This window comes from Neolamprologus brichardi, chromosome 9 (assembly GCF_056152115.1).
Source record: "Neolamprologus brichardi isolate AB-2024 chromosome 9, ASM5615211v1, whole genome shotgun sequence".
Classification (NCBI taxonomy): Eukaryota; Metazoa; Chordata; class Actinopteri; order Cichliformes; family Cichlidae; genus Neolamprologus; species Neolamprologus brichardi.
Window position 1 is genome coordinate 29,898,211 of NC_142112.1, and position 26,534 is coordinate 29,924,744.

A 26,534-nucleotide genomic window follows, 5' to 3' on the forward strand; every position below is an offset into this window, starting at 1 on the left:
GTGTCATCGACCCCCAGCAGTTAATCATGGCACTGTGAGGAGAGAACTGCAGACACGGAGGACTCATTGTTTCTCCCCCCCCCCCTCACTCCAAGACATCGTGAGTGCTTGCACATTGTGCTGGGGAAACTCACAGCTCCTTGTTGCGTCTGCCAGGACGATAGTTTACACAGGTTCAAATAATTGTCTCGAGTATGTGGGATAATTACTGTAAAGCTATGTTCTGCTGGGCCGTGTCTCTCTACTATCACTCAACTTGGATAAGCAGATATAATTTGGCTCATAAATGTCTAATAAACTCTAGATGTTGGGGAGGACTCCACAGATTGACAGCATCTTGGGTTTCAGTAATAATAGCATTGATTGGCAATATTTATATTTATACTGTATATCATCCTGAACCAAAGCCATTATGTTAGGTTAGTCATCCGATTTCAGAGATGAGCCAGAACTGGTCTCATCCTGTCAGCTGGGGGAGATAAATTGCCTATTAGCCCTCTGGGTTTATGATAATTTTATACAATCAATCATAGTGAATGAATAGGTGTCAAATAGAGGCTCATCTAACTGGAATAATAAAAGGTTGTATTCATACAGAGTGTCTATTTGTTTTCCCCTGAAATGTGTGCTTATGAGTCGTATACTTTTTTTTTTTTTTTTTTTTTTTTTTAAATCAGGGCAGCAAATCTTTCATTGGTTATTAGTGTGTAAAATTAGTACCTGGCCTTTTAAGTGCTCTTGGAGTGTGACTGGATGTTTTAGTCTTCTCTCTCGTGTCTTTTTTTCTCTCTTAGACTGGTGACTGGTAGCAACACGTCACAACAAAAGAGAAAAATGTGACACGTAATTTGTGCTTTGCTAGCATGGTCGCAGTAGAGGTAATGAGATGAGAAAGGGTTTTAACTGATTGTGGTGAGACGGGGCAATTTGGAAGCTATTTTGACGAGTGAACAGACATACTGAGCTGGGACTTTCTGCTCTCAGGATTATCTGCAACTGAATTCCTCCAGAAAGCAATCGTTCTCTGCTAGGGTGAATTGAGATGCTCAGCCAGTCATAAAACACACAAATAAACATACAAACTTTGCTTAATTCACTGTAAATATGTCCAGCATGAGGTGATCCGGAGCTACACAGCTTTATGAAATTGATCACTTATTGCAAAATACTGTATAAGTTGTTTATATGGTGTAATTATAGAGTCATTATTCTTGGCATGCATGACAGACTACATGCCTGCTACCAGTCAGTCAGTGCTTGATGGCTTTATATTCAGAAAAAGGTGGCAGGCACTGTAAAATCGAAAACAAACAAACAAACAAAAAAACAGTGTTTGCACCAATTAAAATCCACTCCCTGTATATAAAAGATGTAAACATTTATGGGCCTGAAAGGTGAGGTGAATGTGAAAGTTAGACCTGCATTCCTTCTAGTGGCCAGCAGAGGGGTGTCTCATCTGGTTGAATATGAAAGTGTGATTGCTTTGATGACTACGGGAAAAGATCCATTTCCTCACTTGATTTATAAACTCAGGTTTTATGCCTGTCATATTTTATGCCTCTCTAATATTATTTTATGTTTATTTTGTAAATGATGGAAAATAATAGATGATAAATCAGAGTTTACTGTAGGAAAGGAGTAGACAATTCATTTTTCCAAGGCATCCCATTAAAAAACTGGTAGGCTTAAAATTAACTTGAACAGTCCCAGTTTTTCCATGCGGCCCTTTGGGGAAATTAATCACCCAAACCCCTGCTTTGGGTCATGGCTAACTCGTGATTGATCATTTGCTACTGCATGGCAGTGTGGTGTCTTTTTATTCTAATTTCTTAGTTCTAATATCAGATATTTACTCTATCACAATCTGCACTGGCACATTTTCAGCCCTAACAACCTACATGTAGGGAGTATTATGATGTAGTAGATTGCCTGTCAGTAGCAATCCCAGGCCAGCCTCTGTAACTTGTATCTACAATGGCAATTTTTAGTCTGGTTTGCCTCCGCTGACTGCCTACCTGTTGCCTATCATGCCTACTGAATGAATAAAGTCTGCTTTTATCCTTCAACTCCCCGTCTGCTGAGCCCACTTAGTAAAGAATTATTTCACAAAGTGTCCAACCCACAGTCTGACATCCCTCCTCCACCTCCTTGTTGGTGTTTGTGTGTCTCTGGTCTCTGGCTCAGGAGAGAACAAGCAGATTAGAAGATATCACGAGCTGCTCAGACCTCTGGCTTCTGTATTTTCTAACCTTTCCATGTCTCTCTTCTGCCTTTCAGGCACCTATAAGTTGATTTCAGGTGACGTGTGTCCGCTCAGCCACTCACTGTATTCATTATTGACCTTAATGACTGATCTAACCCCTTAACATTCACCCTTCTTTTTACCCAAAAAGACTAAAAGCTTGGCGGCTTTTTGTTCGTTGCACTCTCACAGTAAAAATGATGTGCATCGGTGATTCAAAAAGTAACTTGTTCGGTCCTCAACACAGAAAATCTATAAAACTATAGAAATGGGCTCTAGTTAGCTGTGGTTGTGGTATTTTTAAAAAAGTTTGCACCATTTAAATGTTATAGTCTTGTGTACCAAAATCATTGGATTTTAAATCTGCTGATACTTTTCAAAACATAGCCACAGAATTTTCAATCAATGTAAATTTAAGGGTCACTTTGAATAAATTTTAGGTTCAATTTATCATTTTAGTTCAGTACTGAATAATATGTAACTCCCTTATTTGTCATTTACTTCAGGTTGGTGAACCCTATTAAAAAAAAAACCAAACCAAAGGACAACTTTGTGTCCACAGACGAATGGGGAAACAGAGAAACACAGGAACACGAACACTGGTACAAATACTGAGGGAAGACAGCCTTTTTCATACATAATAATAAAGAGGTTTTGGTAGATGTAGTTAGACACTATTAAAAACACATGGCTGGTTCACAAGTTGATTTTAAGGTGTGTTTTTTTTTCTTTTTGGCTTAGTATAAATGCAAACACGGCGTATTCAGGAGTATTTCTCCATAAGTTTAACACATCATGCCAGGAATGAAACATGACAGAACTTAACTGATGAAGAAAATGAAAGAATCTGGTTACAGGACACAGTGTTACCCTCAAATCCAAAGTCTAAGAATTGTGTCACTGGTTTTATAATCATAAGCTATTTCGATGAGTGTAAAATAAAGCATTTTCAGAGGTACTGCCAACCTGCTCAGACATAATCTTTAAGAAAAGGTTTTACAAAAAGAAAATTCTCTGTGTGTCAAATAAATGAACAATAAAAGGGAAATCAAACCTTAAGAGTGCGTCAGGAATCTGCGAGAGTTAAAAGGTCCTTTTCGGGTACATGTTTTGGGATGTATGCAGATGACATCAGTCCTCCAGAGATGTGTCATCATGTGTAAAGAGCTGATCTGTGAGCGTAATAGAGCAAAGTTACATTAGCTTCAAGGTTTTAATGCTCTTTGTTTCCACTTGTTTGCCTCAGCAGCAGTCACATCAGGGCTTTTTCTTTTTTTTTAAATAACTGAATGACCCATTCATTACATACACAAGTAATTCAATCGTGATTGTGCACCTGAATGCTGAATTGTCTGTTAAAGCGTCGATTATTTCCCAGTCCTCCTCCCTCTGGGTGTGGAGGTGGTAGTAGTGGTGTTGGCGGCAGCAGCAGAGGAGCGTAACAGGAACGCTCTGTGAGTCATGAGTGCTTACATGAACCAGGGCCTCCTCCAGTGATGAAACCACCATTGAAGCTTGTAACGCTGTGTGGGAGTCCAGACCAGAGGACAGAGGCTTGTGGGTGTGTACTACTGGCTGGGGTCTCCAGCTTATCAAACATCCAGCTGACTGCTGAAATAAATCAGACTCCACGTTAAATAAAACAAAACCAAAGTGTCAGAAAATCCAAAAATCTCAGAGGTACATTTACCCACTGAAACTCAATAACAAGATTCAAATCCTATCTCAATTCAAAGGTCACTGACCACTCCTGTTAAGGACCTTAATGGGGGCTTTTTTTCCATATTTGTATTCTTGGAGTATTATATCAAGCATTGCAAGATTTATGGCTGTAAATAATCTTTATTTATCTTATACTGGGTCTTGTTGCCACCCTTAGTTCCTCTCCCTTAAGCCATCTTTATCCTAATTGGGTGCTCCACACAAACAGATGGTTTAAACAGCATGTGCTCACAGGATATCATAATACATACATGTCCAACAGTAAAAAAAAATGATTTAGAGCTGTATGAAGTATTATGGAGCGGTATTTCACTCATCTGCCTTCACACAGATGAACTCGAGTATCCTAATTTAGCCCTTAATCCACAGGGTTTAATTTCACGTTGGCCCACACTCGGAAGCTATAACAGCCTCAACTCTTCTAGGAAGGCTTTTTACAAGATTTAGAAGTGTGTTCATAGGAATTTTTAACCCTTTTTCCAGAAGTGCACTTGCGAGGTCAGACACTGATGTTGGATGAGGAGGCCTGGCTCGCAATTTCCACCCTGATTCATTCCAAAGGTGTTCTGTTGGGTTGAGGTCAGGTCTTTTTGCAGGCCAGTCAAGTTCTTCTAGACCCAACTCACAAATCCATGTCTATGTCCTGCTTTATGTACTGATGCACTCTACTCATCCCCAAACTGTTCCCACAAAGTTGGGAAACATGAAATTGTCTAAGATTTCTTGGTATGCTGAAGCATTAACAGTTCCTTTCACTTGAAGTGAAATTGAAGTGCACTTGTGAGGTCAGACACTAATGTTGGATGAGGAGGCTTGGCTCGCAATTTCCACCCTGATTCATTCCAAAGGTGTTCTGTTGGGTTGAGGTCCCACAAAGTTGGGAAACAGGAAATTGTCTAAGATTTCTTGGTATGCTGAAGCATTAACAGTTCCTTTCACTTGAACTGAGGAGCCAAGCCCAACGCCTGAACCCACACCATAATCCGGCACCACAGTACCACGCTGGAATTCACTGGGCCCCTGAGACCAACCCATTCTGCCACAAATAATTGTAAAAGCAGTCTGCATGCCTAGACTCTTGTTTGTTTGTTTTTTAAACCTGTGGCAATGGAAGTGATTGGAACACCTGGATTTGATGATTTGGATAGGTGAGTCAATACTTTTGGCAATACAGTGTATGTTGTCCTGATTATTGGAAACATAACAGCATATACATGACAGAAAATACCATATGATAATAGGTCCACTTGGGGTTACCACAATGGAGCACCTTTCTCCATTTCACCCTATACCTGGTATCCTCCTCTGTCACACCAACCCTCCTAATGTCCTCCTTCACTACATCCACAAATCTTCTTCTTTTCCTTCTTCCTGGCACTTCCATATTCAACATCCTTCACCCAATAGATCCACTATCCTTCCTTGCACAAACCACCTCAAGCTTGCCTCTTTAACTTTGTCACAAAACTGCCCAACCTGAGCTGTCCCTCTGATCTACTCATTCCCAATTCTGTCCACTCTGGTCATAAATGCTTTAAAATTTCTCCTTTTTGTTAGGACAGGGAGAACACAGGAGGGTCTTGCCCACGTTCAGACGCAGGCACCCCTTGTTGAGCCAACCACTCAGCCTTTGTGCATTTAAATGACAAAATATATCCTTTATCCTTCACATCTGAATATTGTCTCATTTCTGAAAGCAGTTTGTCTGGGCAGCAGAGAGACAAAGTCATTAATTTACCAGTGAAAAATAAATGGTGAAGTCAAACGCTCCTCTTAAATTGTGTCTGTACTACATGAAGTTCAGTGTCGTTTCAAACTTTTTAATAGGTAACAGTTTTTGTGATTTTATATAATGATCACAAAGTCAAGCTCCAAGTCTGGTTTGAGCTTAGACAGGTTTAAAGTAGACAAACTCTTAACTGGACTTACGTTTTTTTAGATTTCAGAATATATAAAAGTTTTAAATTAACCTCCTAGGACCTGGTGTCCACATATGTGGACATCGCATTTTGGGTTATTTAGACCAAAATACTCAATTTTGCTCAATTTTGCCTGATATCCATTTACAAGGACATTATACTGCTACTGTTCTATCAAAATTCTAAACAAATACCCTCATATGTGGCTCCGATTTTTCATAAAAACAAAAATAAGGTAAAAAAAAAAATCTGGTAATTCTTTGTTTTTACATTTATCGGGCCCCAATATGCCCAAATATCAAAGAGAAATTAAAAATGCATGCTGTGGAAGAGTTTGGTTCTTAGGAGGTTAATCCAAAATGACGTCCTTCTGTGGTCATGAGCTACAGTAGAGAAAAACCAGATGCTTGCAGCTGTAATTATGTTGTACACAATTTGTGTTTCCACACGCATCTCCCACATTGCTCTCCCTCCACGCATGCATCCCCCTCTTTGTGAGTCATGAGTGCACCACAACACACGATATGTCCTCAGTGTCTTTCCCCCTCCCACTACCCACCACCCCCACCCTCCCGCCGACCCTCCCTCAGCTGTTCCTGCGTCTGAAAGATGGATGAGTCAGCAGCAGAGTATACTTTGGCTTGTGCCAAGCCATCATCTTCCGCTCATCTCCCGTCTCGCCTCCTCTCAGCCGCCGTCCATCTCTACACACATGCCCCTGCCACGAAAGGCTGTGATTCATGTGCTGTTCACTGTCTATACATAACAGACAACTTAGCAAAGAACCAGTTTCAAGTTATGTTTTCAGATGCTTTGTTAAAGAAATTATAAAAAAATAATACATTATAATCTTCTTGTGACAAGCTGCTAGTAACAGAGTCTATGAAAAATGCCAAGGGTAACAGTTTGGCAGGCATTAAATAGTATTGTTGCAATAACATCAGCAATGTGATCCCCAAAGAACTATTAGCTTTAAAACTCGTGTCCTTAAAATATTTGAGGAAACTGAAAATAAGTGGCAACAGGTCCTTTGGAGGGATAAATCCAAATGTGAGACTTGAATTGGTTCATCTGTTCTGAGGCACTGTGCAGGGCAACTAGGAAGTGTGTTCCAGACTCTATTTCAACACTCAATTGACAGTCACATCGTCCCCCAGCTGTGGAAACACTCCACAGTCATCCCCATCTCCAAAAGAAACAACCCAAAGTCTCTGAATGATCTCCGTCCTGTGGCCCTCACCTCCCTGGTGATGAAGGCCATGGAGAAGATCATAAAACAGCACATTGTAAGAACAACTAACCCCCTGATGGACCCACTCCAGTTTGCTTACCGTGCACGCAGAGGTGTCGATGATGCAAAAATCTTCATCTTGGACTCCATCCACAAACATCTGGAGCTCCCTGACTCCTCCGCCAGACTTCTGTTTACTGATTTCTCATCAGCGTTCAACACTCTGCAGCCTCATATCCTGGCCACTAAGCTTTCCACCCGATTTCACCTGGATGATCAGCTAATACTGTGGATATTGGACTTTTTGACCAACAGGACTCAGAAAGTTCGGGTGAACAACTCTCTTTCCGGTCTCCGTTCCACCTCCACTGGCTCCCCCCAGGGCTGTGTGCTCTCCGCCCTGCTCTTCATCCTCTCCACTGATAACTGCAGATCCACACAACCCAACTGTCACCTGGTTAAATATGCTGACAACACAGTTCTCCTGTCACTGCTGTCAGGCCCCTCACAACACCACGGGCCTGCTCTTCAGGAGTTTGTAGTTTGTAGAGCACGGGAAGCCAGTGGAGGTAGTTGAGGAGTACAAATACCTGGGTACCATCTTTCACAACCTCCTGAAATTCTCTGCCAACACAAAGGAGATTCTCAGGAGGTGCCACCAACGGCTATACCCCCTTAGGAAACTCAACTCCTTTGGAGTCAGCACACCCATCATCATGACTTTTTACCATGCCTTCCTGGAAAGCATCATGACCTTCTCCATCACCTGCTGGTTCCACTCCCTCAGCCTTCAGAACAAGAACAGACTGCATCAGTGTGCTCTAAAATCATTGGCCTGCCTGTCAGAACTGTGGCACAGGTTTTCAGCCAACAGGCCCAAAGACAGGCAGCCAAAATCATCAATGACAACTCTCACTTTCTTCACCCCGCATGTCAATGGCTCCCCTCTGGACGACGCCTCCGCTGCATTTCTTTCAGGACTGAGAGGAGGAGAACCACCTTTGTCCCCAAAGCCACCCTGCTTTTTAACTCCAGCCGATAAGACCATCTCCCACACCAGAAACATAAACTACTCTACACTCTTTTTATACTACCGACACTTTATTCACTTTTAGTCACTGTTATATGTTAATTGCCCCTTGGGGATAAATAAAGTCTTTCTGATTCTGATTCTGATTCTGGAAGAAGTCAGGAGAGAGGGTAACAAGGGAAATGGAAACACCTAGGGAGACACAGCTGACACAAATGAACAGGACACCACCCGGGAAGTAAAACAAAACACCTTGAATGCAAGAGTTTCAAAATAAAACAGGAAACACGGAGAGACGTAGACATGATAACACAAGCTTGACAACATGAAACACAAAGACAAGAAATACATGACAGACTAACACAGACGACAGGAAAAGACTCACAAACACGGAGACATAGGTGCAACATAACCTAGACTAAAACTCAACTAAACTCAAACTAATAAAAACACAAGAACCTGTTATCACAACTTAACATAATTCCAATGAAACACGAGGAATCAAAAAGACAAAATAAACTCAAAATGCTGGGTCACACACTCAGCCCCTGACAATAGCTTTCTACTGTTGCTAACAATAAGAATAAACAAACAGGAAAGAAAGAAAATATGAGTACCTGAAACCACGATGAAAAAAATATAATAACACTCTGGGTAAAAGTGTTAAGAAAAGAATCTAGATATAGAAAAGCTCATTATCTCAACATGTGCATTCAATATTGTTTATGTTATCCTCGGATGACTCAAACTGCTTTCTAACCATAATTAATATTAAATGGAGCATCAAGTTCCATTTATCCAGTATCAGCACATCACAGGTTATTTATCATAGTTAGTTCTTTTCTGCTCTAATGTTTCTCAATGTTAGTTCCCTGTAGCAGCCTGTATTGATCTTGTATTTATTAGAAAGGCTCTGCAAATGCTCTTTAAAGAGCAGTCAATGCTTAGCCTTTTGCACTGATATCTGACTGCATCTCGTCTTATGTATAAAGGGATGTACAAAACTGTTGTAGTCTAGAGTCAGCCCTCATTTCTTCATGTTTTGCTTCCATACAGCCAGAGTTCTCCATCCTTTGTGAACATAAAAGTTTCTATGCACATTGGCTTTCACTCACTTTTAGTCCAGTGCTTGCAAACGGACCATTTCAGAGGATTTTTGTTTTGTTTACTAAGCCACTTAACCTTGACCTATGAATCATTCAAGCATAATAAATGCACCGAACTAAAGAGATGAACCAGTGTCGTGTCTACACATAACAGTCAACTTAGCAAAGAACTTTTAATGGTATCTTAAGGCACTTTGTTACCAGCAGCCTGTCACAAAGACACATGATTTAGTCCCATTTCTTCAGTCGAATCTATGAAAAATGCCCAAGATAACACAATTGGAAAAGCAGTATTTTTGCACGAGGTGATAAAGAGTTACGAGCTGAAAACCTTGTGCATTTTTGCATGGTGCACAGAATATCCCTAAAAACTGTAAAATAAATAAATAAATAAGTAAATTGGACAGTTTAGTTTAGTTTAGGACAAAAGAAGAGGTGGCAGGCCTAAAAAATATCTACAGCAGATCTGAAAGTATCAGAAAGTCATGTCCTTAAGAAATCCACTAAAGATTTCAAAGGGCCTGATTGATGCATCTGGCCTTTCAGCTGATCCATCTGCTGTTTACTGAAGACTCATCAGAAATAGTCTCAGTAGTAGGTTGGCCCAAGAGTTAAGAAGCCATTCTTAAGGAAGAAAAGCTCGAGATATATACAATTACAAAAGAACTGATATTGAAAATATTATGTTATTATGGACCTTATTGTGAGATTTTTGGTTTAGATCATTGTCAGTGTGCACAAAGGAAGTCAGGAGAGACATACCATCGGTAACCATGAGTGTGTACATCCTATAAAACATGGTGGAGACTCTGTCCTGGTTTGGGGCTGTATTTTAATAAGTGGTGTTGGGGGATTTTGTCAAAACTGAATTTTAAACACACCGAAGCACTGCCAAATTTTGATTCCCCATGTAATATCATCTGGAAAGCATTTAACTGCAATGGCTTCATTTTCCTGCAAGACAATGATGCCAAACACACTGCCATTGCAGTAAAAGCAGACCTTGGTGGAAAAAACAGACAATAGAACACTATTAGTCATTGACTGACCTCCCCAGAGGCCAAACCTCAAAATTAAAGCAGTATAGGATCATCTTGACAGAAAACAGAACAGAAGGCAGTGGACATCCAAGAACCATTCCTGAAGACTCATTACAATTGTACATAATCTGTTTAGCCTTATATACTGTATTTGCATGTGCATATACACACTAGATATTTCATTGAATGCTACGATTTTATGTTGCTTTAAATAGTATTAACAGAGCAGGTTTTCCCTTGGATTGGGTATGAAATAATTTCACCTTGGCGGATAATTATCTCAGAATAGGAAAATAACAGCACTCAGTTTTTCTTCAGGGGTCTGGAGTCAGCATTTGATATAATCTTCTGTGTCCTGCTTCGTGTAGAGAATGTCCATTGATCTTCATCCAAAAAGACCACAATGAGCCATAAAAGCATTTCAGGGCAGTCACCAAGAAGCACATACTCTAAAGTGGTTATGATGCACAAGGTCGTTAAAGGCTGGACTTTCTCCAACTGTATGTCTGCACAAAGAATAAGCAAATCAATCTGAGACAGGCATGATTATAAGCAGAAATGCATCGCGGGACTGTCTTCCTGTAGGATCTGAAGCATTGTAGTGGAAACAGGAGAACGCACAGTAAATTTTCATATAAATATTTATTGCAGAGGAGGTATCTTTTATGTACATGCTATCACAATATAACACAATATAAATCTACCAAATATTCCCATATATTGATGCTATAAGCTTGTCATAGAGCAATAGTTATAACAAGCACAATACAGTGGGTTAGAGACAGTATCACTCACTATACAACTTGTAACAGTCCATAAAAGATCAATTTTTTCTTTTCTTTTCTTTATTTTTTTTTGTTCTATCAAGGGCAGTGAAACATCGGTCCTACTAATTTCTTGAATTCATGCAGAAGCCACAAGAGCAAGATTTACGACGTTACAGCGTTGAGTAGTAGTAGTAGTAGCGATAGTAGTAGTTGTATTTGCCTTCGTGTGACTTTGTTTGGTCACAAGAGAATAGAAGTCAGGTTTAAATGAAAGCAGCTAACCAACAAAAATGCACCATGGTAGAGACGACCCAATTGGAGGACAAAGAAGCTACGGGACACGGCGTGGTACAAGGACAATGGTCTTGGATTTTCACACACGAGTAAATGGCTGAGGTTCAAATACTCACAGACTCATTGATGAATTCCAGAGAGACGGACAGTAACAAACACTTGGTTATGTATCACACTGTTCAATACACATACAGCGATGGACTGGCAGAACTGAGAATGCCTGCAGCAAGCACGCTATTGTAAATGAAAAAAGTAGACTCAAAGTTACATAAAACAGTGACTTCATTTAGTGCTGGGATGTTGCACTGTCATTTTTTGGGGTTTAGTTTTAAAATCAACATAAATGACACCATAAAAATTCCTTCTGTTGTTAAAAATGCTAACATATTGCTTGTTTTTGGTTCTTTTTCTTTTTGGGATTAAATTCAACCAAAATCATGGAGCCTCTATTCGCTCCATTTCACTTTCAAATATGAAACAAACACATCTTTCCATGTTGAAATAACTTTCCTACAGTGACAGTAAAAGAGGCAGCAGGTTATTCTTTGAGTTCAGTGAAAATGGCAGTGACTCCGAAGTTAGGTTTAAATAAAGAAGGGGCTTTTCAAATGTCGCTGTACTCATGCAATAAAATCCTGACTCAGATGACAGATGACGCTTAACATCTGGTTCATAAAGATCACAAGGATCCATCAAAGGATTGCAATCAATCAGTGCTCTCTGACACCTCCCACAGGCTGGAGGTGGAGGTAATTCTCAGAAAATGATATCAGTTGCTGGATTGTTTTCATTTGAGTTGTGCCAAAGAAATTTAGTAATTCAAGAAAACTCACCGATGGGTACTGGCCTGAATCATAGTCATTACCAACCCCTAATGGGTTCTGAGGAAATTGACATGAACACAGACAATTACAATCAGTAATTCTCACAAGATACCACAATGCACTGTGGATGCTTTACTGATACACAACTGCAAATATAAATGGGGGTATTTTTTTCACTTTGATAGTTTATGGTGACTATTTAGACATTTTGATACAAAACACGGCACATCTCAAAACCTTTAAAAGATTTAGTCAGATTATTATTTGATAACTACCATGCTAAGTTTAATTATGACCTTATTAGGTTGATAAACAAATGGGGGTTCAGTCTGATTTGTATTTAAGTTGAAATGACGCCTAATATGGAGATGCAAAGAAAAACTGCAGCAGTGCTTAACCTTTAAATATAAAAGGTCACACTATTGTCAGTATTTCACATCATTCAATGACAGTTCCATTATCCAGTGAATAAAAACTTGGATTTTATTTTGGAAGTTATGGCCACTGTTTCTATCATTTAGATAGGATCATACTTGATGAACCTTCATTCATCTCTGTCTGTGTCCAGAGTTTCCTATATTGCAGATTTCAGACTTGATGCACGCAAGTATGCTTAATCTGCACTAGACCATAGACTTTGAAACACTATATAAGTAAATAAAAGATGGATGTGAACAACATGACATCACCGATGAAGAGTTGAGTTTGGTATTTTGGCTGCTGTTGGGATTTCTTCTTTTTTTTGGAGCCAGAAAGAACCACATGTGGAAGTGAGGATGAACGTATAAGTCATCAACTTACCTTAACTAACCCAACCTGGTACTAGCGAGCAAAGTCCTGGAAATATTCCTCAGAGACTTTGGTTCATAGTGGCATGATCACACATTTGCTGTAGATCCATAATGTGAATCTCACCACTGGAAGGTGCGCTATTGGATTAAGGTTTGGTGGAGGCTATTTGAGTACAGTGAACTTAATGTAATGTTCAAGAAACCATTTGAGATTATTTGAGGTTTGCGTTAGCCTATGGGGAGCAGCTATCGGAAAATGGGTACACTGTGATCATAAAAGGATCAGCAACAATACTGGGGTAGGGTGTGGCATTTAAACAGTGATGAATTTGTATTAGAGGCCTACATCCCCCAAGCTATTACAACACCACCAGCATCACCCTGAACCACTGATACAGAACTGAACCATGCTTTTGTGTTGTTAACTCCAACTTCTAACCCTACCATGCAAATGTTGGAGCAGAAATTGAGGCTTATTAGACCAGAGGCAATATTTTTCCAGTCTTCTATTGTCCAGTTCTGGTGAGTCAATGTGAAATAGGCTCAGTTTCTTGTTCTTAGCTGACAGAAATAGCATCTAGGACAGGCTTCTCCTGCTATAGTTCATCGGCTTCAAGGTTCAGAGATGCTCTTCTGCATACCTTGCTTGTAACAAGTGGTTATTAAGTAAGTATTTTTCTTTCTTTCCTTTCAGTTCCAAGCTGTTTGGCCATTCTCCTCCGACTTCTCACATCAAAAATGTCATTTTTGCCCAGAGAACTGTCATTCACTGGATATTTTTCTCTTTTTTTGGACCCTTCTGTGTAAACTCTAGAGTGGGAATGTGAGAAAATATTAACAAATCAGCAGTTTCTGAAATATTCATCCCAGCTCATCTGACAACCACAATCATACTACGTTCAGTCACTTAAATCACAGATTTTCCCCATTCTAAACTTCCCTATTAGCAGGTCTATTTGACCATGTCTACATACCTAAATGGACTGAGTTACGATGTGACTGACTGAGTGAAGATTTGCGCTAATGAACAGTGGAGCTGATGCCCTTATAAAATGTCAGGTGAGTGTAAACAAAAACATACCAGCATTTTACTCATTACAACTGTTGTACAGACCTCTTGCATAGACTCTTAGTACATTGAAATGCATCATAATCTATAATATTTGTCAGATCACTCGCACACTGTAAAGTTGGGCATTTTCAATATTCTCAAGGGATTGACTGACTTAAACATAGTGGGCTCAAGTGCAGTGTAGGACACAAGTGTAGCTAACAAAGTCATCTATCGCTGCAAGATCCAGAAAAAGTAGCTATGTCCATGAAAAACGAGGTCCCAGAGGCACAGCAGCATTTCAGGCAGCTCATTTCTTTGACTAAAGGTTACTTTCTGTTGCTACAGCATGGATCTCCACGTTTTCGATATTTATGCTAGCTGCCCTTCCTGACATGATCCAAAAGCGATTAGTGTCTCCTTCATTTTCAAACAGGGTATCTTTTGCTTTTAGGCCATTCCATTAGACGATAATCTACAGATGCATAGCATGTTAATTTGTTTAATTTTGATGGATGATTATCCAGACTAAGTAATAACTTCCAGACAGTTTTAGCTAAGCCAGAAGTCTCCTTAAAAACCTGTGGGACTATCTGGCAAAATTTAGTGGCCACAACTATTATACAGAACCCAAGTTTTAATTACCCAGAATGCTTCTGTTATTGTGTAATAGAAGTTGCTTTCCTTTTTTTACGTTCAGGCAGTAGGACGGTAAACACAAAGGCAAGAACAGATCTTCTGCATCTCATTTGTCCTTTAAATATTGCATCCTCAGGCACACACTTACTCACATTTGGTGCAAGACAAAGATCCAAGCTGGATTCATACACAAAGCTGGTGCAAATAACTTTTCCTTCACTACTTTTGACATATGTGAACATATCTGACACATTCATGTTAACGCTGCTCTCAAATATCACCCTTTAGCTTTTGAAACTATAAAACAGGGTCTCAAAAAAGTGAACTGAAAACAACATTATAGATTTGCCAACACATTAACTGTTTTAGTTGACAAACCGGTAGGCTTCATCTACTCTCGATACCTGGCTGTGCATGCTGTTTATATAATTCACCATCACAAAATGCTGAAGAAGAAGACACTCGCTTCTCTTCAGACTGATACAAGACAATGCTAGTTAGATAGGCACATACAGTACATCTCCGCAGACTTGGAAGCATTTTAATCTGCCGAGAACTACAATTAAATAGATCTAAACAAAAAACAAACAAACAAACAAACAAAACATGTCTGAGTTTGGTCAGTGTGTTATATCGTGTGTGATATCATGCCATGTGGTTGAAAATAAGAAGACAAAATGTACAAGTCGGACATAACCTGTCCTCAGTTCTTAATTTGTGAAATTGGCTAAAGTGCTATAGACTGATTTCTTTCCTACGCCAAGGACAAACTAATAAATTAACTTTAGAGCTTCGAGACCTGCATCCCTCTTTGCAACTGTTCACTTGTTCTTTGGCTTTCACTTTCCCTGTTATGCAATTCAACCTTAATTTCATACTTTCTTGTTTATACACATCAATATTTGTCTCTACAGTCTCGTCCAAGAACTAATCATAGCAAAAGAAAATGTAAGAACAGCTGACATGGTGAACATGGACGTTTAACATTGCTTATGAAGTGAAAAGAATGAATTAAAAGTTGCATAATTAGTCTACAATTTCTCTTCAGGAGTTTCCTGTAATAATCTGGAATGCTCATCATGACTTTTTTTTTTTTGTAGATTTCACTTTTTTCCAAAATAGATAAAACAGGAACAAAACCTCGGAAAGGAAGGCAACTTGTGGATCAACTTTGCTTCCAAGTCACCGTACTAATAGTAAAAGGTGATATTTAACGATTTCAAAGTGGAAAAAAAGTATACATCAATAATTATAATATATCAGTGGTCCATTAAGGTTGAGTGTCATGCTTTCTTGCTCGACGTACTATCCTCAAAGTCCCAGGGACAAACATCTGCCTTTTTAGCAGCACCTACAGGCCCCCCTTTAGGAGTTGGTTTGCTCTGTTTCACTGCAGAAGCACTTTTGTCTGTACCCGTTTTTTCCTCAAAATCCCACGGACAGACTTCCGCCTGCTTTTCTTTGGCTGCTCCAACATTAGCGCTTTTCCTTTTTTCTACCAGCAGCATTTCCTGGTGACTCTCTACATCCCACGGGCAGACCTCAGCCATTTTTTGCTGGCCGACATGTTTCTCTGAAGATTTACTCTTGTCCTTCACCTTTGTTCTGCTTTTCTCATCATCAGTGTCTTTTGATTTTTCTTGGTCAACTGTTCTTGTGAAAGGGGGCCCTTTCTTTTTAGAAGGGGACTCCTTGGTTTTGGATGCTTGTGAGGGGCTGGGTATCCTCTCTGGAGCAGCTGCACTGTTGTCGAATTCCCATGGACAGACGTCGACTTTTGATGTTAGTGGCTGTAGTGATCCTTTAGGTGGATCTCTCACATCCATTGGAGAGGTTCCCTTTTTCTGCTTTGTCACGTCTGGTGAGTGAGCTGACTCTGTTGGTTTTTTCAGCTCTTCGAAGTCCCAGGGACAAACATCTGCCCGATGTGTTCTGGAGCTTTCAACTGAAGAGGGAGGCTGCTGGGCTTTAGACTGAGACACCGATTGCTTCGATGCTTCCACTTGACTGGCTTGACTCTCACCTCTGTCTTCCCATGGGCACACATCTGCTCGAATAGCCGATGACCTCTGAATCTCCTTTGGGTGCCTGCCACTGGACGGAGAATGATCAGAACCTTTCTGCTTCTGAGACTTGGCTCCTTTCGTGCTACCTCCATGAACAGTTGTGGTTTCCTTTGGTGCAATAGATACATGCTTTTGAACCTTATTTTCAGATGGAGTTGGGAGATCTTCCACCTCCCAGGGGCATACTTCTGAGAGATCATAGAGGTCTTTTCCCTTAATGGGGTCGGCGCAGATTGTCGGTTGGCTGCCACTAACTGGCTGTTTCATGATTATGCCTTTTGTGGTGCTTTGTTTGTACTCGACTGACTGGCTGATAATCATCTTGGGCTGGCATTCATTTTCCGGCTCTACATTTGCCTTTGTGTCTTTGCTCTTTGGCTGACTCTTCTTATTGCTTTCCTCTGTACCCTGGGTCTTTCCAGTCAAGCCCAAAGTCTTCTCTTTGGCACTAGCAATGACACTGAGGGACTTCTGCAGCATGGAGGCTCTAGGATGAATTGGTTTCTTGTCTGCAGAGAGATTATGGGCGCTGGCTGACTTGCAAACCAAGGGAACTGATTCTGTAGATTCACTGGGGGCGTTTATGTTCTCACTGGATGTCTTCTTGACCAGCTTCTTGCCCATAAGTGTATCCAGGAGGGACCCTTCAGCTGTGTTCTCATCAATCTTATCATTTACAGTGCTGCTGGAGTCCTCATTCTGGTCCCGGACGTGATCATAGCTACTGTGCGACTTCTTCAGGGAGAACACCTTGTTCTTCAGTGTCTCTTCCTTCGCTGGTTTTGCTGGGTGAGTCGTATCCAAGGGGGGTTTCTTCAGCATGGAGATGCTGTTACGATTGCTGCCATGCTCTCCCACCTCCTTCTCTTCACGGCTGCACTGGCGATGCACGGACTCGGGAATCTCTGTGATGCGCCTCATCAGCGAGCGACCTAGCCCTTTCTTAGAGCTTCGCTTTTTCTGGAGATGAGGGTTGTTTGCTAGCATCTTCTTCCTTTTGTAAATCTCCAACTGGGAGTACAGTTTCTTCAGCTCTTCCTGCACATCAATGATAAGACAGATACAAAGTTATACGTCTTTTTTAAAAGACAATAACCTGGCTAAATAAGAAAAAACAAACAAACAAAGGTCGCGCTCAAACACTGCTACAGAAAAGCACACAATCTGCTGCACAGAAAACATGCAGTACTACCTAATGACACGTGACTACAAACAGTTTTTAAATAATGCATTACAGAGTATCACATGCTGAAAAAAAGCAAAGACGGGACAGTTTAGGACAGCATCAAATAAGAAAACGGAGTGTCTTTTAGTGTTAGGTCTGAAACAGCCTCTAAGCTCAGATCCTGAATCAGTTGGATTTCAATCGGCATTTCCCTCCGTGACAGTGAATGCTCTCAAACACCTGGATGTCACCATAAAACCCCCTCCTCTACATTATAGGCTTAAGGCACCCAAATATTTTGGTAGAGAGACTTCTTCAGCTCTAACAGACAAACAGATATCTCTGCTCACGTTGGCACGTTTTTCCCAAAGGCTGTCGCAAGACCTTATGCCACAGCCATTAATAGAATTGAGATGGCCCATTTCGTCTGGTGTCTGCAATAAAAAACTGCCATGGCTCAGTATTTTTGGAGGATTCAAAAGGTGCACAATGGAAATGTAAAAGTTGGTGGAAACACCCCTCACCCTGATGTCCTCAGGATCCAGGCTATGCTCACTCCAGGCTGACGTTATGCTGCTGTTGAGGTACGATCCAGAGCGACCCATGTCCAACTCGTCCTCATAGGCCTCAGACGCGATATCGTCTCTCATGTGGGTGCCAGCAAACAGGAACTGATGGAGGGTGGTAAAATTGGTCAACACTGATTGTTTCCATAACATTTCTTAAGCAAGGAAAGGCAAACAATGCAGAAATCACAATATACATATATAGCTTACTTACTTAACCTAACATTATTTAAGAAACAGTTCTTTAGTGCATTAGTATGTATTTACGTGTCTATATAGCAAATATAAAACCCTTAGGGGTGTCCACAGGGAATTGTCTTCCTCCATTTCACCCTATTTATAGTGTCCTCCTCTATCACATCACCCCTCTGCATTTCCTGCTTGCCAGATCCATGTTCACCATCCAATAATCCACTATTTCTCCTCTGCACAAACCAGTCTTGCCCCTCTAACTTTGTCTCCAAACTGCTCAACTTGAGCTGTCTGTCTGATGTAGTCATTTCTAATTATGTCCCAATGAAAGTCTTAACATCTCCAGCCCTGCCTCCTGTTTTTGTCAGTGCCAATGTCAATGCCATGAATCATACATCATAGCATTCTCACTACTGTTTTGTAAACCTTCCCTGTCACTCTTGCTGCTATCCCTCAGACATAAATCACCCCCAACACTCATCTCCAACCACCCCACCCTGCCTGCACTCTCTTCTTCACCTCTCTTGCATACTGTCAAAGTGCTGCACAGCAAGCGATTATAAAATAAGAAAACCATTAAAAGTCTGAGTAAAAGAAAGCTAGAAGCTACTTAAAAACAATTTAGAAAAAGAAATTATACACAGTATAGAAAATAAAATAAGGGCAAATAGTCTTCAAAAAAGGCACAGTTGGAAAATAATCCAATATTGAAAAAGTCAATGAGAAAAGGCATCTTTTTATACAAAACTGGCAGGTAGATGTTTTCAACTGGAGAGGAACGCTACTGTAAAGTTTTGGAGCTTAAACTTGAACTAATAAGAACTTTAAGGCTAACTGACCTAGGGAGCATGACATCTAAAACTGGGAATAAGCCCAACAGATACTCAGAGTGCTTCCTGCTGATTTATTCTATGAGTACACACTATTTTAGGCCCCAGTCACATAAGTCAAGAGACCAGTCAGCAACTCCATAGCAACCTTTGGAAAAATGCATATACCCCAGCTGGTTGCCGAGTGGTTGCTGCACCAAAAACCTTGCGATTTCATTGATCGCTAGCAGTTTGCCAAAATTGACCATAGTTTGCATGCAAGACACTGACTCGTATATGGCAAACTGTTAGCGACCAAAGCAATCACAAGCAGGTTTTTTTTACACCACAAAGTAACAAGTAAAGTAACCTCCAGTAACTACTCACTACCTGGTTGGTGAATATACTTTTTCACCGTAGCGACTTTTTTAGGGCAACCTCATAGACTAAATCTATACAAGTTGCTGCTCTGTGAGCATGGAGGGGTGCTTGTGATTCAGGGCTGCTGAAACTGAGGTCTCACAGTGATGGTTCACAAACTACAATTATTATTGTAGGGTCTTTACTTTGCAATATAAAGCGTCATGAGGCGACTGTTGTTGGGATTTGACGTTATATAAATAAACTTAAATTCAATTAGATACTACACCCATCTTTTCCATATAATTTGTGAATGTATTGCATACATTGAAATGGTTACCTTAGGAATGAGTAGAAGACCCAGGGTGACAGTGACAGTTAGGTGAGTGTGGGTGAAGAACAGGAGCAGCATCCAGTCTGGATGCAGCTCAGGAGCAAGAGTGAACCTGTAAAAATAAAGACAGACATCCAGATGTGAAGCTGATGTTAGTCAATTTCATTGACTGCCGATAGGATTTCAGTTTCTGTCATGGTGCTGGGTCGTTGACCCAGCGTTTTGTGTTTTATGATTATTTTCCTCTGTTCTAGTTGTTCTGTGTCCTCCCCCCTTGTGTCCGGTTCGGGTTCTAGATTTCCTGTTTTATTCTGAAGGTCTCGGTCTGTTGTCATTGTGTTCAGCTTGTGTCCTCCAGTCATCATGTGTATTAGGATCAGCTGTTCTTCCCTCCTGTGTGTGATTACCCGATTACCTTGTGTGTGTATATTTAGTGGGTGTCGGTCTGTGTTCGTTGTCGGCTCGTCTGCGTTTCTTTGTGTTTCTTGGTGTCCTATTCGTTGGTCTGCGTCTCTCTGCCCCGCACCCCTTTTCGTATGCTCTCAGGTTTGTTATTTAGTTCTCCCAGTTTAGGTTGTCTTCAGTAACTGCTTATGCTTCACTGTCCGTTTTTGTCACCCTGCCACTCTGTAAATAAACTCTCACTCATATCCTCCGTCGCTTGCCTGCATCTTGGGTCCTCCTTTCATTCCACAACACGATTGCTGCCCCAGCCGTGACAGTTTCTTATATTCTGATATATCTATAAAGCTGTTCAGCATCACTGTTCAACCTGCTAAATCTCATTACATAAACCAGGAAAGTATTTGGACACAAAGACACGTCTTTATTATAGTTCATCAACTTTAAAGTGTTCATTCACTAACTGAAGTGAAACCTGCATCAAAGCTCTTGGATACAGATGGATGCGGGAGAGAAAGCTACCACCAGCGCAGCAGATTGAGCAGTAGTGTCTGTCTAGTCGTCAAATGCACTCCTGCAGTGTTCCACTTGGGTGATCCTCATGCCAGCAAGGACACAATATTTTCCTCATCCGCTCAATTGGATTCACAATAAAAAGGACTGACCTTCATCTGGTCAAAAGATTCAGTCTATGTGTACATCAGACGGGAACACACTAGGCTAGCTGTGCTGCAGCAGTTGGAGGAAAATAAGATAATTACCATCTGAAACAACAGTGGTGAGAGGAGTAGCTCCAGCCTGTTATTTAGAACGAACTAACAGGCTTTCAGCACAGTGAGACCTCGTGTGCACTAAGGATATGAAGGCATGTCTTGTTAGATACTAATTCCACCACTGGAGAGCCTCTAACCAAGCAAATGTCATGTAGCAGGCTCATTACGCTGCTGAGGTTGGCAAATGGCTAATTAACAAACAGTTACTGTGGTAATAGCTGTGAGGCATGAATGAAGGCAAACGTCCAGCATATGAAATGTCTCGAAGCTTTGAAGTCTTCTCTCCTTCGTGTTTTGTAATGAGTTTGTGCGCAGATGAGGATTTAATAACTCTGGCATGCTGTCTCCTCTCAGCCTGCAGCATTTCACTGAGCGATCCCCACCACTCCTACGACTCCAGCGGTTTCATTCCAGCATCCAATTTACCTGGACCTGGCTTATACCTGAAGATGACCACAGCCAACACGGAAGCCTGAGCTTTAACTGGTCACTATGGGATCAAATAGCAGGTTCTCCGTGCAACATAAATAGATGGCGGATGCCTTTAACTAGCCCCGGTGCACACTGGAGCCCCAGGTGGCAACCAGACGGAATTAACCCGCCACACCAGGCAGTTCTCCAGTTTATTAAGGACCTCATCTGGCCATTTTCTGCAGAGGAAAGCCTCACAACAATGCTCGAGAGGCTCGTTAAAAGAACTGGCCAAGTAATCACAAGAGCCAGATGTTCAAAAAGACATCAGAACACTTAAAAACTCACATTTCTTCCAGTAAACTATCGATCATGCACAATTTATTGGTAATGAACGATAATAAAGCTGCCAATAGTTCAAGGAATTGATGCTGTCTTAGAAAAAAAAATCATCCTGACATAGTTCATTAGTGAATAATGTGATGGAGCTGAGCTCTCAATTAGGGCGGCTCGAGCTAGGAGCGGCTGTGGCAGTGTCAGCTGAAACATCTCATTTATTAAAACTGCACATTGCAGCTACTTGACGTGTAGACTGGAGGGAGAGGGCTGATTTCACTATGATCAAAATTAACTACGAGCTGAACAGAACAGTTGAGCTAGCGTACACGGAAATCAGGCGATCTACTGGAGGATATAAACATCAAAATGACAACCTAAACACAGACTATGATATTAAATATGGAGCCAGTATGTACAGGGAATTTTGCAAATTTAAGTGACAACATTTGCATGCTGAACACAATGTATCTATTAGTAACTATGCTTAGAGCGCTATGTGGGTGGATTCGAGCCTTACTGTTATTCCAGTGTTAAGGTTCTGATTTTTGTGTTTGTTAAACTTGGACTTTGCTTTTGCTTCTTTTATTATTCCATGAGATTTACATCCATTTATGTGTGCACACAGAAAGATCCTGAGCTGGATTTGAACTCAACACCTTTTAGCTGTGAGGCAAAAGTGACACAGACTGCCATCCAAATAAAACAAACAAACAAACAAACAAAGAAAAAAAAAACACTTCATCTTAAATATCTTAAATAAAAGTGTCTCTTTTTCTTCTAACGGATCCTGTCAGTTATGTTACTGTCAGTTATCATCAGTGTTAGTCATAAAATAAAAGTTGGAGCGTATTTCAAGACAGAGGAGTATTACCCAAGAAGCTCCAAATTCAGTATTGTATGGGGTATAACAGAATATAATTTGTGATGCTCAAAGTGTTTTGGTAAAAATCCTAGACAAATTTATTATATAAATAAATGGAAAATCAGTTTAAAAAGTTTTCATTTTGGATATAGCATTATAACAGATGATGTAAGCTGTAGGCTTCCTACAGTATAGCACAGGTGGGGGAGTTTACTGCAAAAAACTGTCTGTGCTGAGTCAGAAAACACAGCTTGACAAACAGCACAGGTTTACCTGCGTATCTGCTGATACTTAAATGTCCACCTTTAACAAGTCTCACTGGACCCCAGAGTAGAGCCTTCCCAGTTTCACTTCAAGACGCCTCACAGATTTTTCTATCACACCACTGTATTCTTGGTTTGCATTTTGGGTTATTTTTGTTAAATATATTGATTTTGCTCGGTTTCAGCCTTCTTCTCTTCAACTCTCTGTAGCTTTAAATTATTTGAGCTGCTGCTGCCCATTTCCAGAAGAGGGCAGTACCTTTCCTGCCATTACCACAAACAACCTGAATCAAAAATGCAGCAGAATAATTCAATTCTGTGCCGTAACCTCAAAGTGCTGCTGGTTTGTACCAGGTCTGTAAATATGTACCAAGAATCTGAACAGACTGACTACTTTACACAAAGCAAAAACGTTCTTATGCAGTACTGATAACATATAAGAAATTTCTAGCTGATTAAACAACCCTTCCCTCACTAGTCTGCACCACAAATACCAGCTGGTTGAGTAAATAATTACTATTTTACTCATGTGCAATAGTTAACTGTTCTCAGATGCTACACAGCAGTATGTGATTTAGAAAATGAACAGCTGTACGCAGGCTGTGAGAGAACAAGCTAGTGTATAATCACTGGAGTAATGTGCCATGAAGTACAGCACAGGCGTGTGGATGCTAACCTGCAAAGAAAGGAACACTTGGCAAACTAATCTGACATCATGAGTAAAATGATTTGCAGTACAAATGCCGCACTGTTGAGTGACATTTAAAATATGATTTGATTATTAAAGAATGTAATTAACAGTTTCAAGTGGTTTCTAAATTTAAAAACTGTTTACACAGCCAATTTTTATCCTCATCCATTAGATTAGGCTACATGTTTAATGTTTTTCGTACTATTGCTGGTCTGTTGGCTACCAAATGCAAAGCAAACTTTCCCCCTGAGCTAAGGGTGGTCCACACACGGAGCAATGTGGTGATTATTATTATTATCAATTATTAAGATATTAATTATTATTAATTATGGAGTTCCACAGGGTTCAGTGCTAGGACCAATTCTGTTTACATTATACATGCTTCCCCTAGGCAGCATCATTAGAAGACATAGCATACATTTTCACTGCTATGCAGATGACACCCAGCTCTATCTGTCCATAAAGCCAGATAACACACACCAATTAGTTAAACTGCAGGAATGTCTTAAAGACATAAAGACTTGGATGGCCACTAACTTTCTGCTTCTTAACTCAGATAAAACTGAGGTCATTGTTCTCGGCGCTGAAAAGCTTAGAAATATGGTATCTAACCAGATTCTTACTCTGGATGGCATTACCTTGGCCTCCAGTAACACTGTGAGGAACCTTGGAGTCATTTTTGACCAGGATATGTCCTTCAACGCACATATTAAACAAATATGTAAGACTGCGTTCTTCCATTTGCGCAACATCTCTAAAATTAGAAATATCCTGTCTCAGAGTGACGCTGAAAAACTAGTTCATGCATTTATTACTTCCAGGCTGGACTACTGCAATTCCTTATTATCAGGATGTCCAAAAAACTCACTGAAAAGCCTTCAGTTAATCCAAAATGCTGCAGCAAGAGTACTGACAGGGACTAGAAAGAGAGAGCATATTTCTCCTGTTTTGGCTTCCCTTCATTGGCTTCCTGTTAAATCCAGAATTGAATTCAAAATCCTGCTCCTCACATACAAGGTCTTAAATAATCAGGCCCCATCTTATCTTAATGACCTTGTAGTACCATATTACCCTATTAGAGCACTTCGCTCCCACTCTGCAGGCCTACTTGTTGTTCCTAGAGTATTTAAAAGTAGAATGGGAGGGAGAGCCTTCAGTTTTCAGGCCCCTCTTCTGTGGAACCAGCTTCCAGTTTGGATTCGGGAGACAGACACTATCTCTACTTTTAAGATTAGGCTTAAAACTTTCCTTTTTGCTAAAGCATATAGTTAGGGCTGGACCAGGTGACCCTGAATCCTCCCTTAGTTATGCTGCAATAGATGTAGGCTGCCGGGGGATTCCCATGATGCATTGAGTTTTTCCTTTCCAGTCACCTTTCTCACTCACTATGTGTTAATAGACCTCTCTGTATTGAATCATATCTGTTATTAATCTCTGTCTCTCTTCCACAGCATGTCTTTTATCCTGTCTTCCTTCTCTCACCCCAACCGGTCGCAGCAGATGGCCGCCCCTCCCTGAGCCTGGTTCTGCCGGAGGTTTCTTCCTGTTAAAAGGGAGTTTTTCCTTCCCACTGTCGCCAAAGTGCTTGCTCATAGGGGGTCATATGATTGTTGGGCTTTTCTCTGTATCTATGAAGCGCCTTGAGGCGACATTTGTTGTGATTTGGTGCTATATAAATAAAATTGAATTGAATTGAATTGAATCAGAGAACATAAAATGCCAAAGATGTTCAGCAACTTCAAGCGATAATAGGAGAAGTGAGTGGGCCCCTCGAGCATGAGCAAATGCAGCAAATACCAACAATGGCAACCCCCACATATGTTGATCAACATATGAGGGGGTGGCAAATAAATTAGAAGGTTACCTAGGCAACCGAGGGCTGAATTGTCCAAAAGCAACCAACCATCGAATGACCAACAGGATGAGGAGGCATGTAACTGATAGCTGGAAAATTTGCCATTTTGCACACCTTCATCTATTTTTCCTGTCTCTGCATAAAACTGAGCTGTAGAGCTCCGTCTCTAATTGTCATCATGGGTTTTTGCTTTGCAACATGATGCAAATTTGAGTTCAAAATTTTTAACCTGTGCAAATGCAGCTTCGCCTCTGTTTGCATTGCCCAGTGTGAATTTGCATCAAATCACCTCATGGGATTGAAAACGTGTTCGCGGTTTGAAGGTTTTCAGACTTTCTGATTTCTGTCATGACATTTCCTTAAGATTCATTCTGTCTTACTCCATGTGCTATAACCAAGAGACTATGTTGGCAGTTCACTGACCTTATAACCAAACTATTTATCTCACATAACTTTTACTAATTTTCTGGTACGATGCAATAATACGATAGAATATATTTGCATTTTTTTTTTAATTCAACAAAAAAAAAAACCTCATGGTGCCAAATCACTGGGAGGAGGAGCTCTTACCTGATGATGTAGAATATAGCTGACAGCACAAGCTCATTGTGAACAGCGATGGCCATGTAGCGAGGCTCGTGGAAGGCCGACGGCACAGTCCTCACGGCGTAACACAGATAGACCGCCCACAGCAGGAAGAGGAACTCGGCTGGGAAGCGAAAAAACAGAAAAGAAGCATTAAACACAGCGAATGCTCTGGCCAAGAAATCATTTCAATGCGGCACACACT

The 26,534-nt window shown here is 40.7% G+C and overlaps 1 protein-coding gene across 3 annotated transcripts in view; it reads right to left on the bottom strand.

Annotated features, from left to right (window-relative positions):
- Positions 1 to 10,917: 10,917 nt before the first annotated feature.
- Positions 10,918 to 26,534, bottom strand: part of gpr158a (G protein-coupled receptor 158a) — a 96,214-nt gene continuing 80,597 nt past the window's right edge. The window contains exons 8-12 of one of the 3 annotated variants that reach the window (XM_006799241.2): positions 26,315 to 26,453; positions 20,155 to 20,260; positions 18,412 to 18,558; positions 18,238 to 18,321; positions 10,918 to 17,760 (exon numbers count right to left, since the gene is read on the bottom strand). In XM_006799241.2, coding sequence (XP_006799304.2) covers positions 15,940 to 17,760; positions 18,238 to 18,321; positions 18,412 to 18,558; positions 20,155 to 20,260; positions 26,315 to 26,453 — 2,297 coding nt within the window. In that variant the 3' untranslated portion in view covers positions 10,918 to 15,939. Of the gene's footprint in view, positions 17,761 to 18,237; positions 18,559 to 20,154; positions 20,261 to 26,314; positions 26,454 to 26,534 lie in introns of all 3 variants that reach the window. The other 2 variants (XM_006799242.2, XM_087846287.1) reach the window with 2 other exon arrangements.